The sequence below is a fragment of the Numida meleagris genome, chromosome 16, assembly GCF_002078875.1.
Source record: "Numida meleagris isolate 19003 breed g44 Domestic line chromosome 16, NumMel1.0, whole genome shotgun sequence".
Taxonomy (NCBI): Eukaryota; Metazoa; Chordata; class Aves; order Galliformes; family Numididae; genus Numida; species Numida meleagris.
Genome location: NC_034424.1, coordinates 8,666,234 through 8,679,523, shown reverse-complemented (window position 1 = coordinate 8,679,523; position 13,290 = coordinate 8,666,234). Strand labels below are relative to the sequence as shown.

At 43.4% G+C, this 13,290-nt stretch overlaps 1 protein-coding gene across 2 annotated transcripts in view; it reads right to left on the bottom strand.

The window, feature by feature from the left end:
• The window catches only part of RABGAP1 (RAB GTPase activating protein 1), a 60,784-nt gene extending 47,724 nt beyond the window's left edge, over positions 1-13,060 (bottom strand). Inside the window, exons 1-6 of one of the 2 annotated variants that reach the window (XM_021413775.1) lie at positions 12,904-13,060; positions 6,692-6,893; positions 1,876-2,110; positions 1,160-1,364; positions 496-670; positions 30-187 (exon numbers count right to left, since the gene is read on the bottom strand). In XM_021413775.1, coding sequence (XP_021269450.1) covers positions 30-187; positions 496-670; positions 1,160-1,364; positions 1,876-2,110; positions 6,692-6,841 — 923 coding nt within the window. In that variant the 5' untranslated portion in view covers positions 6,842-6,893; positions 12,904-13,060. Of the gene's footprint in view, positions 1-29; positions 188-495; positions 671-1,159; positions 1,365-1,875; positions 2,111-6,691; positions 6,894-9,158; positions 12,878-12,903 lie in introns of those variants that run through there. The other variant, XM_021413776.1, reaches the window with a different exon arrangement.

The following is a 13,290-nucleotide window of genomic DNA, read 5'->3' as shown; positions in this document are numbered from 1 at the left end:
CTGTACGCACAAGAATGAAGGACTTATACCTGAAATAGCCTTTCCCGTCATCTTCCTTGATTTCCAGTGACACAGAGAAGGTGAAAATATCGCTGTCTGGAGTCTGAGGGGTGGCAATGGCTGAGAGCGGGGTTTGTTTGGCAGAACGACGAAAGGCAGTGGCAAAGCTGTACAGTATTCGGCTCACCTGCATTTACACAGCAACAAAGAAAGATCAGGAATACACCAGTGAACAGAATGTAGCAGCTGAAAACTGAATTTGCACTTACTAACACAATGAGAAATAACTGTATAAAAGTGCTTGCAGCTGTAGGTCTAACTAACTTTTCCTAGACTTCTTTAAAGGACAGAACATTAAACATGCATTCTCATTTCATATCTGAGGTATGAAAAGTAATGAATTGTATTACTTCTGAAGTGCCTGATAGAATTCTACTCTATCTTGGAAATAACTTTTATGTTTACATAATTACTTGACAAAAGGATTCAACTTACAGCCTCTTGGATCTCGCATCGGAAGACATGAATCCTGAAGAGTTCTGCATTGTAGTGGCTTTCAGTGAAAGCAAAGCAATCACATTCAGGGGTCCCATCATGCCCTCGTACACAGAAAAGGATTTTATAGATTGGATAATTTGCTATTTCTGTGTTCGTCTGAGGATCTAAAAGTCTGTAAAAAGAGAAACAGAGAAAAAAAAATCCTGCAGTTTCAGAAGAATTACTTCGGCCAGCTATTAACTTGCAAGCCTCAACAATTCAGTAGTACTGGAAAATATACGTCATCCAGCAACTAACCAATATACAGAAGTGGATAGCCTCATCCCTGCTAAGCCTTGTGTACCAGCAGCTATCCAGCCCTACAAACCAAATATTTCTCAGGCTATTTCCGAAGTGTTTATCAATACCCACACCCACCACGGCTTTTGCGGCATCCTGGGTCACCAATGTATTTCATACAGACCCTTGGCCATAAAACGTCTTTGGTAAACAAATTTGAAGCCTCACTTTTCACAGATCTCTTTAAAATCCACTTTTTCCACTAAAATAAATCCTAAGTCGCTCAGGACTTCTCCCAGATAAAACGTTAACTTGTTTCCTTTGCTAGAAGATAACAATACTAAATGGACAAAGTCAGAGTACAACCGAATGAGCTTTGTACCTCACTGTTCCTTCAGAGACATTAGGCACTGAGAGAGTCACATCTAAAGAAATCTGGCACTGGCTTCGTAAGATGCACATCATCCTGAGGGCTTCCACTTCACTCCGGGGAGCATTCACAGAGGCACAGCCTAAGTAGGTGAGCTTGCTGAACACCACACTGTCCTCATCAGTCACAGGTGTAAAAGGGCTCAAATCCCCACAGTCTAGCATAAGACAAAGTTGAACATAAGAAAAAAGAGAAGGCATACTTAAGTAAATTATCAGAGATTGATTAACCTCATGTAAAAAGCAACTAAGAAACACATTACAGAAAGACAGGTCAGACCAAAACAGTTCAGAAAAACCCTGCCCGAAAGCAAGTTCTGACAGCAGAGAACACTGCCATCCAAACTCTACAATCAGTTCGCTCAGAGAGCTCTGCAATATGAGTGCACCAATTTTCCCTATAGCAGTAAGCTGTATAGACAAGATAAACAGATTAATATTTTATACAACCAGCCAAATAACCATAACATTTCTGCACAAGGACAGTACAGAAAGTGTTTTCAGTGGAGAGAATGGTTCAGCATACGGTAATTCTTAAATCACCCAACCTGCATTAGGTGATTTTAATGAGAAACAGGGACAATTGGACACACCTGTACCTAAAATTGTCTTTCCCCAGATAAAGCTATTTCAGAAGATACCACCAGGTATTCCCCATTTTTTTCTAACCTCCCTGGGATGGTTTCACTGGCAAACTCATTTCTGGTTTCTGGAGTCCTGCCACCGACACTGGGTTAATGGTAGAAGATGCTGAAGCTTCAAGGACAACAGGTTCTTCCCCATCACCATCAGTCCTAACTTCATCGCCATGGTCTCGGTCACTTGACTGATCTTCCATAGGTGGATCCATCAGCACGTCTTCAAGTTCCCTCTGCAGCTGCTGTTCGCTTCCATTCCCAACAATCTAAAAGCCACAAACAGAGTTGGGACACAAAAGATCATTCAATTAAGATCACCAGATCAGATTATATCCTCCCTGCTTTAACAAACTAACAAATGGAGCTGAACGTAGGAATTTCCTCGTACTGGAAAAAGTGAGATTACTTTTAACTAGTCTATAGTCACCAGCTACAAAGGCTGGCTTATGGCAGAGGAAACTTAGACAAGCCCCCAGTACAATGGTCTATTTCAATTCTCACAATGGTACCAGGAAGGATAAAATATAATTAAATATGCTAAGTGGTTCATGGGTAAGATCACAAGGTTTCACAGTAAGAGAAGAATCTGGAATAGGATTATGACACTGTGCTGAGGAGAAGTCATGTTTACTTCCTAACACTCATCTTCAGCCTGACCTTGTACTCATTGAAGCCAACAGGAAAGCGTGCAGCAGCCTAAGTGGTGTGAAATTTTCATCTCAATGTTAATATTGTTTTTGATGATTCATCGTAGAAGCAATTAAAAGAATCTTGCACAAGCACGCGGTCAAAGGCATAATCTCTTTAAGTATCAAGTTTATTATTCAGGTTTATGCAGACATTCCTCCAAAAGATGATGATGGAAGAAGATATGCCACATGTTGTTTTACTGTACACAATTTATATGTTTTGCAACAAAATATAATGGATCAATGAAAACATCCTACCAGCCCCCTTAAAGCCTATACACTAAAAATAGTGAAGCAACTTCTGTTTTTACAGAATCTATATATTAAGGAACTTAAAATTCCAGCACAAACTGGCATCTATCTCGTCTGCTCAGAATTACAAGTCAAACAACTCTGAACACCAAGCTACTGTATTTGGTACAACAATCTGTATTAATAAATTACACTTATATACTAAAACATGACCTTGGAAATAAAAGTTCCTAAAGGTAGCAGGAACAAGTAAAGCACAAGTTCAAGCTGCTTACAGAGCTACAGGAAACAGGCCAACAAAGGAAGAAAAAGACAGGGGAGATTTACATAAAAAGTAATGCTATGTACGAGCAGCAGAACACAGCTCTGAAGCACGGCGTGGATCCAACTTAAACGTTAAGTTTCATGCAAAGAAAAGCAAGGCCAATGCCTGCTTCTGTATATTTTAAGAATTGAGGAAAGTCTAGATTTAACTATTCTAACAAACACAAAGATACAAAGACAAGTATAGCATAAAAACATACAGGTGAAGTTCACAGCATCAGCAAAGAGTAACAGCCCACGGAGTAGAATGTTTCTAGTAAACATTCCAAGAACTCAAGCTCAAAATCAGAATCCTCATTTAAAACGTAATTTTAGAAATGCCTTCCTTCTCAAGCCAGGCTACCCACCAAAAAAACTCTGAAAGCAGCATCAAATACACTTTTGGACTGAAGGATTTCTGTTCTTCTCATAATCCCAAGAGTTAACAGCAACAAACCAGTTGCCCAAGAAATAAGGCCTAAAATAAGAACACAGGCCAACTTCACCTCAGCCAGTCTTGCACAACCCTATCAATTCGCCACGCTGTGGGAACAGCGAACATGGGGTGTAAACTTGTTTGAAACTCTGCTGCAGTCCCCAAAGGAGTAAGAGGCAGCACAGAAGAGTGGAGCAGAGCTAATGGCAGCAATGAATAAGCAATGTGGATCTAATAAGTACTTTCATCTAGGTCTGCTTGAGATGGAGGACAGAAACCATTTAGCCTGGATGACAGCTTCTCTATTTTTCACAACAGCATAAACTAATTTGACCTTAACTTTTACATAGTGTACAGCCTCCTCCAAAACCTTCTTTACAGCGCCACAAAGCATTGTGTAGGGTAGATTATTGCCTTCTCCTCAGTGATGTGCTCCTGGACTCTGCTGTGCACTAGCTCAGTTCATGGTACTATCACCTAGAACTCTAACTTTGCAAAGGACTCACAATGAAAGGCTTCAGATCCATCTACAAATTTGGCAGCCTACCACATTCTGCAAACACAAGCCTAGATTCCAGCACCATCATCAGACTGCATTTAGCAAATGTAGGATCCTCAAACTGCTTTTCTAAAGGAACAACACCAGAAAAAGACTTCTGCTCAAACACAAACCTAAACTTATTCTCTGTTTCTCTTGGTGGGCTCATCATAGCAAACGGGTTTTGACACCTACAATTCAGCCTTGTTACATATATCAAAGCAATTGCTTCTACCTTAAAAAACCCTTCTCTCTGTTTGTTCCTATGAAATCCCTAACTTCAGGTCTCATTTTGTAGTTATATTGTTTCCACACATTCCTTAACACTTACATAACACTGAGGCAGTACTTTCAACAGTCAGTTCTCTGATAACCTTCAGAACTCCATTTATCTGTTCACACAGATAAACAGTTCCAGTAGACAGTTTTACTGTGTTATTGAAGGTTATTTGCAGGCTAAAAAAAGGATAAAGAATAAAGCTAAATTCTGGAGTAGTGTCTCTATTTTCTTGTAGAAAAATACTAGAAAACTAATTCTGACCTTACGGCCAGCTAAAAGGTCTTTCTAGCCTTAAGCAGAAGGAAGGAGGTTACGCAGGAATTCTCCTATTGACAGAACTTAAACTGCACACCGACTGCTTATCTAAGGTATAACGTTTCCATTAATCACACAGGTTACAGCCAATAGTGGAGCAGTACGTATGCTCAAACGTCGGGAAATGGAAAGGCTCAAGGTGAATCACTTGGTTCAGGGATTGTGCTCAGTCCTGGCACCAAATTCAGAAAGAAGCTTATCTTTAAGACCTGCAAAACCCTGTGACATTTAGCACCAAGCCAGGGAACAGCACAACTTTCCTGTCCAAGTGCTGATCATCAGGAAGCAGCAGAGCTAACGTTCTTCTTTACCCATCAAGAGGTTGAGCACGCCTGGAGCCAGCTTTTTATAAACCACTTTGGATGTAAACATATACATAAAATTTGAGTAGGAAGTTTCAAGGGTCAGTCTGAAATTGGTTAAGGTATTCTTCTCTGAAATACTTGCAATCCTTATGAAGATGACTTTATACACACGTCTCTTTAACACTTTGATTGTACTAAGCAAGATGCATCCCATCATACTAACAAACCAGGAAAGCCACTGTAAGGCAGTCCTTAGGCAAGCAGTACAAATAACTCTCTTGGGCACTGAGAGCTGTTGCAGACTATGGCATTTTGCATCTCCAAACTTTGTTTGGGAATAACAGGAAGGAATGAAAAATGTGGTACACTGTGACTGTCCCCTGGGGTCTCAAACGACGCAATGTGACTTCGTGAGGTAAATCACTACTACACTACACAGGCATTCCCAAGGTAAGGACCACTACGGATGGAAACCACACTGCATTCTGAAGTATTTATAGCTGCTGGTATACGCAGCATCTACAAAGATGGGCATGAGGTTACAGTCTTGCATCAGGTTGCAGTCTTTAGGCAGGTTTTACAGAACACCATGCTGATTATTGAAGAAATTTCAAATTTTTGCAGACTACCCATCCATGAGGTGAAAATACAAAATTCTGCAACTGCAATAAAATGTAAGCGAACATTTTTGCCAGATTAAACAAAAGATCTTGAGACTTAAGAAACAGAATTAACTGGAAGTCTCTTTTGTAAAAGAAAATGGCCACTAAGCCAGTCCGAATTGTGTGGGACTCAAATCAATGAAAGAAAAGCAAAGAAAGCAATTGGAAGTAAAAGACAAGCAAAGGCATCAAGAAATGTTCAATAAAGCCTCTGTTCCAACTGCTGCTAAGGAAAAGAGGAACACCCAGTCCACCAGATGGAACACAATTTCTTATTGTCTTTCAAGACATTATTTTGAAGACATAGATGTGACTGTAGTTTTCAGTCTCTTGTAACAGTGGAATAGGTTTTTCCATCTCCCACCAAGAACACACTAACTTGTAACACTACAGGAAATGTCCAGCTTTTAACACATTAAAAAGACAGAATTCTGAGTGACCACCTTATTAGAGTCACTTTGCTTAAAGGCTGGTGAAATATATACTGAAAGATTTTCTTCAAGAAGTTGAAAAAAAGAAAAAAAGTGACGAAGGTCTCTTTCCAGAAATACCCTTTTAAAAGTGAGAAGATGTCAATGCCCTTCCAATTCACAGAAGCCTACCCACGTAAGCTTGTATTCTCAGATTCATGTCAAGTTGTTAGTTATAACTACACTTCTACAATTCTTAAAGAGAATGTTTCACATTGGGGAAAACTTTAATATGTATTTGAATTAAAAAATACGTTCAAATCAAATGTGTATAAATATTGCTTTCTACCTGAAAGCTGTGAGGAAATCACAGTTTCAAGTTCTTAACATCGTTTCATCCGAAAGACTTCATAAAGGATTCCATTAAGTGGGGGAAAAAAACCAACCCACAGGTAGTGATGGATAAAACTCTTACACAAAACCTGATTATCACCTTGACATCAGCAAAAGAAATGTAGAAACTACTGGCAAAATCAGTTCTTGAATAAGTTCTCCTTTCTGTCAAGTTTTCCACAATAAAGAAGTCCCTCTTTAAGCTCTTCTATGGTTAGTTTGATTTAGAAGAATAGAGAACAAACTCAGGTGATTAATTCTTACCTTCAGTCCTGTTTTTTCATCATCACTACCATTATTTGTAGATGGTGTTTCATCCCCTTGCCTGGAAACCAAGACAAAATCTTCACTGTTAAGAGTGGATACCGAGTCTGAAGAGACACTGATTTTTCCAACAGAAGCCTTGTCATCCATGACTTAAAAAGGAAGTTCGACTCATGAATGAGATTAAATATTTTATAAACTCCTGAAAAACAAAAATCATAAAAATACTTATATAAACTTCATACTAAAATGCTCAAATGTTTCTCTTCAGAAACCTGCTCGCTAGTTATAAAAAAAGAAACGTAACACATCTGACAGCATAACCAAGTTACAACTCTTCTGTCAGTGTACACTAATGGTCCTGCTTTCATTTTGCAAAGAAGAACGCTTCTATTAGATCACTGGCTTCCACAGCTCACAAATGGGAAGTTAATGCATCTTTCTGCAGTATTTCATGATTGTGTCGGACACTGCTCTACTCATAGCACAAAATGGGCCCTTGGAGCATCTGCTACATTTGGTGACATGGGACTTAAGGCCAGAACTATACAGCCCATTTCCTTTCTTCGGATAATCCAACTCTCTTCATCTATGTTCAAACAAAAATACCCCACAACAATTTCTGTAGCTATTGGAGCACACCACAGCCACATTCCCAGCTCCCAGAAAAGAGCTAGATCCAACCCTTGGTATTTTGCACTAAAGATGCTCTAGAACCGTGGGACATACAGTACTCTGAGTCTACGCTGAATCTTCTGTACTGTAAGGAACAATAAAAGATTCCAAGAAGCAGGAAGAACAGCGTGGGCTGGATCAGTACTGAGAATCAGAGCCAAAACAGGATTTTAAAAAGCTAGAACTGGCACTGAGAGATACGTGAAGAAAGGAACAAAAGGTGAAGTTCAGCTGCACACCTTGAACTCTACAACACAGATTCTCAGAATCAATGGCTCAAAACAGACTGCGGTGATAAAAACGGCTGATGAAATTTCCCAGAAACCCAATCACACCCTTATCACAACAGCTTGGGTCTTTACATAATCCCAAGCACACCCAAACCCAAGCACCTTTTCAACCCAAGCTCTGCCTTCCACTCGGAGGAGCACGGTCCCAACCAGGGAGCAGCAGAGCAGCCAGACACAGCGAGCAGGTCTGTCCAGCACAACTCATCACATTCCTCTCTGAACCAAGAACAAAGCATCTGAAAATAGCAAAGCCTGCTTTTTTCTTTTCTATCAATACCCTTCTCCCCCTCCACAGCCACCAACATGACTTGAACATCTGCCAGGATGACAACACTTTTTTTCCTCTGGGTTATTTTTAACCTGATCGCTCTTGCGATTGAGTCCCTTCGCGGTCCTGAAAAACCTTACACTGGGCAACAGAAGCGCTGGGTACGACGAATAATGGACGTGGGTTGTTCGTTAATATATCCCTGTGATCACTGGCTTTCATGTTCAAAAGTACGTATAATATTTACATATCATCTGAAAAGATGCATTGACTTTTAGTGAAAATTACTGGCTGAGAAACGTAGTGTTTGAGAAGTTTCACCACTGTACGTGGCCATGACATGAGGTGCAGATACCTTAAAGGTAGAGCACGGTTCTCATTTTTTAAAGTTGGCACTGTTTAATTTCTGAAGAAGTTCCTTATCGCATCATCTACAGAGGATCTGAAAATAACTAAAATCAAATATACTGAATCACAGAATAAAAGTGAGCTGCAAACACAAATCCCCTCGGCTGCACTGTTTTCATTCAAACGGTGCAAACTCATCTGCCACATGAAGACAGCACAAGCAGAAGGGCTGGCTTTGATCACACCCAGCTGTGAATATCACCAAGGCAAGGATCAATTCAGCAATTTATTTTGCCATTGTGTGCCTGTCTTGAAGTGTTAGTTTCACCTATTTCCAAACTCTTTCAATCCAACACCTTTCGCCAGCATTAACTTCAGTTACAGGAAAATCGCGCGGCACTTTCACACGCTCGTTCTTGTGGCAGCGCGCTGCCAATGGGACGCGCTGGGTGCAGGGGCACCGCTGGTTCAGCCCAACCCCTGCAGCAGTTTCACAACGCAGAATTGCAACAGCAGAAGGTCCCGATTAGCCCAACTTCGCCAACTTTACACTGAGCAAAAGTCTTACTGATATTGCACAAGATAAGAAAGCACAGGAAAGAGGACAATGCAGAAGACTACTGTAAGAAGCTTTTGTTTATTCGTGATGCACCATATTGCCCAATACCTCTGGAACCAGCAACAGAGGTTGGGATTAATGCCCAAACAGTTCAGGTGCAAAAGCACTGCCTTAAAATACTAAAAACACTAAAATACCATCTGAAGTTGGCCAGAATTTCCATATTCCCTTACTTTGCTTTCCATGCCCTTTATTTCCCCTACTGCTTCATATCCCTGTTTCAGGCAGATCGCCTCACAGGTTGCTTTACCTGAATTGAAAACTTACAATGGCAAACCACACAGCAGAAAGCCTCTGAGCTCGTTGAAGCACTCTGGTGCAGCAGGGTGCGCATCAAAGCCCAGCAGAGCGATGACTGCAGCCAGCTCAGGGCTCCTGTGAAATCAAAAAGCGAGAACAGCAGCAGCGGGGACAGCAATCCAGCACCGCCCGCAGCCACCCCGGCACCGGAGCACCTGTTCTCGCAGCGCGGGCAGTCGGGAGAAAAGACCCCCGCCAAGGGCTGGCCTCCAGTTCTAAGGTTTCTCTGAAGAAACCGACGTCTCAGCCCTTGCAGGGAAAGAGACTGGTTTGTTTCAATGCCAATAACATATGAGCTTTCACCTAGTTTTGTCCCTGACACAGAACTACACCTCAGTAATGCATTTGCCTGGAGGTGTCTTTACACCTCCATGGGAGACACACACCTGAGCACAATGCATACTCAGAGGCATTTTTTTTTTTTTTTTTAAACTTCTCTGCTCATCTGTGTAATTAAACAGGTTTCCTGGCCTCTCCCCGCGCAATAGACCATTGGAAAACACTGCAAAGGAGGAAAGCAACGTGGCTGGCTCTTGGGTCACTGCTTTCAGTTTTGTTTACATTTCTAATTCTCAGTATGATTCTCCTTCACCCTATGCTTGCGGCTGTTACACACTGCAAGTCCAAGAACCAAGCTACATTTTAAAAGTACTCCTGTTTATCTCTTAAGCAACCACCCAGCTGTAGCAGCCTCCTTACTCTGGCTATTTAAGATTATGTCAATCTAACACCAAAGACACCATGCGTCATGCTAAGACCTCATGGAACGGCAAGACAAACCCACCAACGTTCAAGAATAGTTCAATAGATTTATAAAATATTTGTTCTTCAGAATCACAGAATCATTAAGGTTGGGAAAGACCTCTCAGGTCATCAAGTCCAACCATCAACCCATCCCCACTATGCCCCTCAACCTGGTCCTCTACTTTCCTACCCCTTCTCAAGTATTTGGCACTTGGCCTGCAACTCGCAATCAAAATTTTTCTTGCAAGTACTGTCAGAATAAATTTAAAAGAGACTGAAGAAAACAGTATATAAAAAATAAAACCTTCCATTTTACATTGCTGAGAAAGAGCGAGGCCCAAACGAAACCTTGTAACACTGCAACAAGGGAAGCAAACCACACACAACCAGGGCTACTTCACTCCACTTCCAAGGGGCGCCTGGTTTGCAGTATTTAGAATGTCCACAGTAGCATGACAAGCCAGAAGGAAAGCAAAAGAAAACAAGGTTTCAGCTGCGAACTCCAGCTGCTTAGAACAGCAGTTCCCCTCATGTCAGCACCAGAAGTAGCACTGAATTTAGAAGTGAATTCAATACAAAAAAAAAAAAAAAAAAGATTGGGGTTTTCAGGGTAGAAGTGAGAATAAATATGAAAACAAGCGTGCAAAACTAGAAAGGAAAGGTGATCTTTTCTCATTCAAAACCCTTTCAGCTTCTACACTTCTGAAGCAGTTCCTACAGCAGTTCCACAGAGCACAGTGTACCTGAGGGATGCACCAGGTAGAGAAGAATGATACAGGAACATGACTTAAATTACTGAAAACAAAATTACCATACACAACGAAGTTAAAAAGCTTGGCATGCAGAACAAACCTATATCCTCTAAAATAATCCTAATAATGCTAAAAATAATAAAAACCCACTACATACAGTGTTAAAAATCATGAAATACAAGAGTAGCACTCAGCCAGGACACTGAGGGGAATGACTCCTTATAAATTCATCATCAAAAGTAACAACATTGCTGCTTCTATTTCTCTGTCATAACAGAACTCAACAATAACAACCATAGTCCAACGTAAGCAGAAGTTCTACCTCCCTGGATTTTGTTATCTGCAACTCAGCCAGTGTGAACAGTGGAATCTGTAGCTCAGTTCAGAAGCTTCATGAAGGAGTTCCCAAAGCTGGTTTACGCCAAACAATTCTTTTGGATTCCTGGCTCTTTACAGGCTTCGACACCTGTGATATTTTCCCCCCTCACTTTCAAATAATGCACTTTTATTGCTTTATAAATACAGTCAGTCCTGAAAAAAAGCCTGGTCAATGCTAAAGCACAGCACTGTCTGACAGGCAGCTGCCCAGATTTTCTGTCTGAGCAGAGCAAGAAACTGTAAGACCAAAACTGGTGTCACACTGACAGACGTGGGAAAGGAGCTGTGGTTTGAGTTCTCCTGAGCATACACCTGCAGCAGTATTCTATTGCAGCTGTGGGAAAAAAAACACGCAAGGAAGATCAACCACCAGCAACCTCCTTCTTCTCACGTATCACACGCTCGGTCTGCATAACCCTATGTTTGATCTTCACCCACCACTCCTTCAAGGAAACAGCCGCAGCCTCACCTTCCCTGTGTAAAACATTCTCAAAGGCAATGAGAAGCAGTTTGCAGTCAGAACGAAGCAATAAAACCACTGGAATACCGCATGTGAAAATAAAGATTTTGGATGACTAAAGAGAGCAAATTATATACAAATAGCAACTACAATGCTAAATTTTCTGAGCATTTTAAAAGCCTCTGACAGCCACAGATGTTCCCACGAGCCTCGAGAGCGACGCTGCCAGGAGGTAACGCTGCCTCAGCACGCAGCCCCACTGCCCCGTGGGCACAGCAAGGCACAGATCGCAGGGGCTGCCGAAATCATCGCCCATTTCACGCAAAACCAGGAATCAGACAACACACAGGAGTTCAGCTAATGCAATCTTTGTTAACACTCCGTAGCAGAGTCATAATTTTGCTTTTAAACTTAATTTGAACTCAGATGAGAGAACACTAACTTTAGGTTCTTGTACCAAGCGGATCCCCCAGTCCCAGAAACACACTGCAGGCCCCGGGAAAGCGCAGTGCAGAAAAGAAACGCAGCCGCTGCCTCAGGCAGCCCACCCCAGAGCGGCGTGGGGGGAGCTGCCCAGGAGAGCCCCATGCACACCACACCTGCACCGGGCACGGCCATGCGCAGGGCAGGAGCCTGGGGCAGGGGCACCCAGCCAGGGGACAACACTCCGGGTCCCTCTGCACCCCTCTCCTCAGGATTCACGTGAACGCAGCGCTCCGCTCACCAGAAAAACACTGCGCTTTAAGAACACGCTGTGAGAGAGCTAAAAAAACTGAGTTCCACGCAATACATGCTGCTAGAAGCTGCCCCCCCTTGGAGTTGGAAAGAGAAGGAAAGCCCTACGCCAGCCTCAATTCGTTAACGGGCTTGCTGTGTACACAGAATAAAGTCTGCTCAAGTCCTTGACCTTTCTATGCTCAGTAAAACCAGTTTACTTTAAAAGTAAAACCACAGCGTTTCTGATGTGCCCGCTGCAGTCAAGCATTTTTTTTTTTTAACAAAGTAGACAAGAATGTCACCAACTGCATCGCCATTCAACAAAGCCCCCCAGGAGAAGGAGTTCGGGAGCGCAGCCCCAGCTGCACGTAGCAGCACAGCCTCGCGTTACTCGGTCCCCAGTTCGTGTTTTAGCAATAAACGCGATTTCTCCTTTCTCTCGCAAACTTCTCTCCCGTCGCCCTCTCCTCCTCCCCACAAACAACCCGAGCAGAACCGCGCAGAGGAAACCCACAAATGTTATTTTCACCGGTTCCGCTCTCGCTTCATCACTACCAAGACGGATTTTTAACCCGAATGCGGGCTGTCCGTTTATTTACACTCCGTTCCGCCCCTACCCGACGCGGCCCTTGGCATTGACCCGCTGGGCTCCGGCACGTACTTGCCAACAGGAAGGGAAAACCCGAGCGAAACGGCGGCACGCGGGGCAGAAAAGGGCTCTGGAGACGACGGAGCGCCGCGGATCGGGACCCGGCAGAGTCCCCGGAGCGGGGGCAGCGGGCGCGCGGGGCGGCCCCGGAGCACAGCGGGTCGCGGGGAGCGCCGCGGCCTGCCCCGCCCCGGGCCCGGCTGAGGGCAGCTCCCGGCGGGAGGGCTCTGCCCCGGGCACAGCGCGGCCGGCGCCCGCAGGGCCCGGGAACACCACAGCGGGAGGGACGGAGGAAAGGGCGGGCCGCGGGAGGCCCCCGTAGCTCTCCCGCCGGTGGGAGGCGAGAAGCGGCGGGGCGGCACCGCGCGCGGACCGGTACCGGGCAGGGGGCGAGGGCCG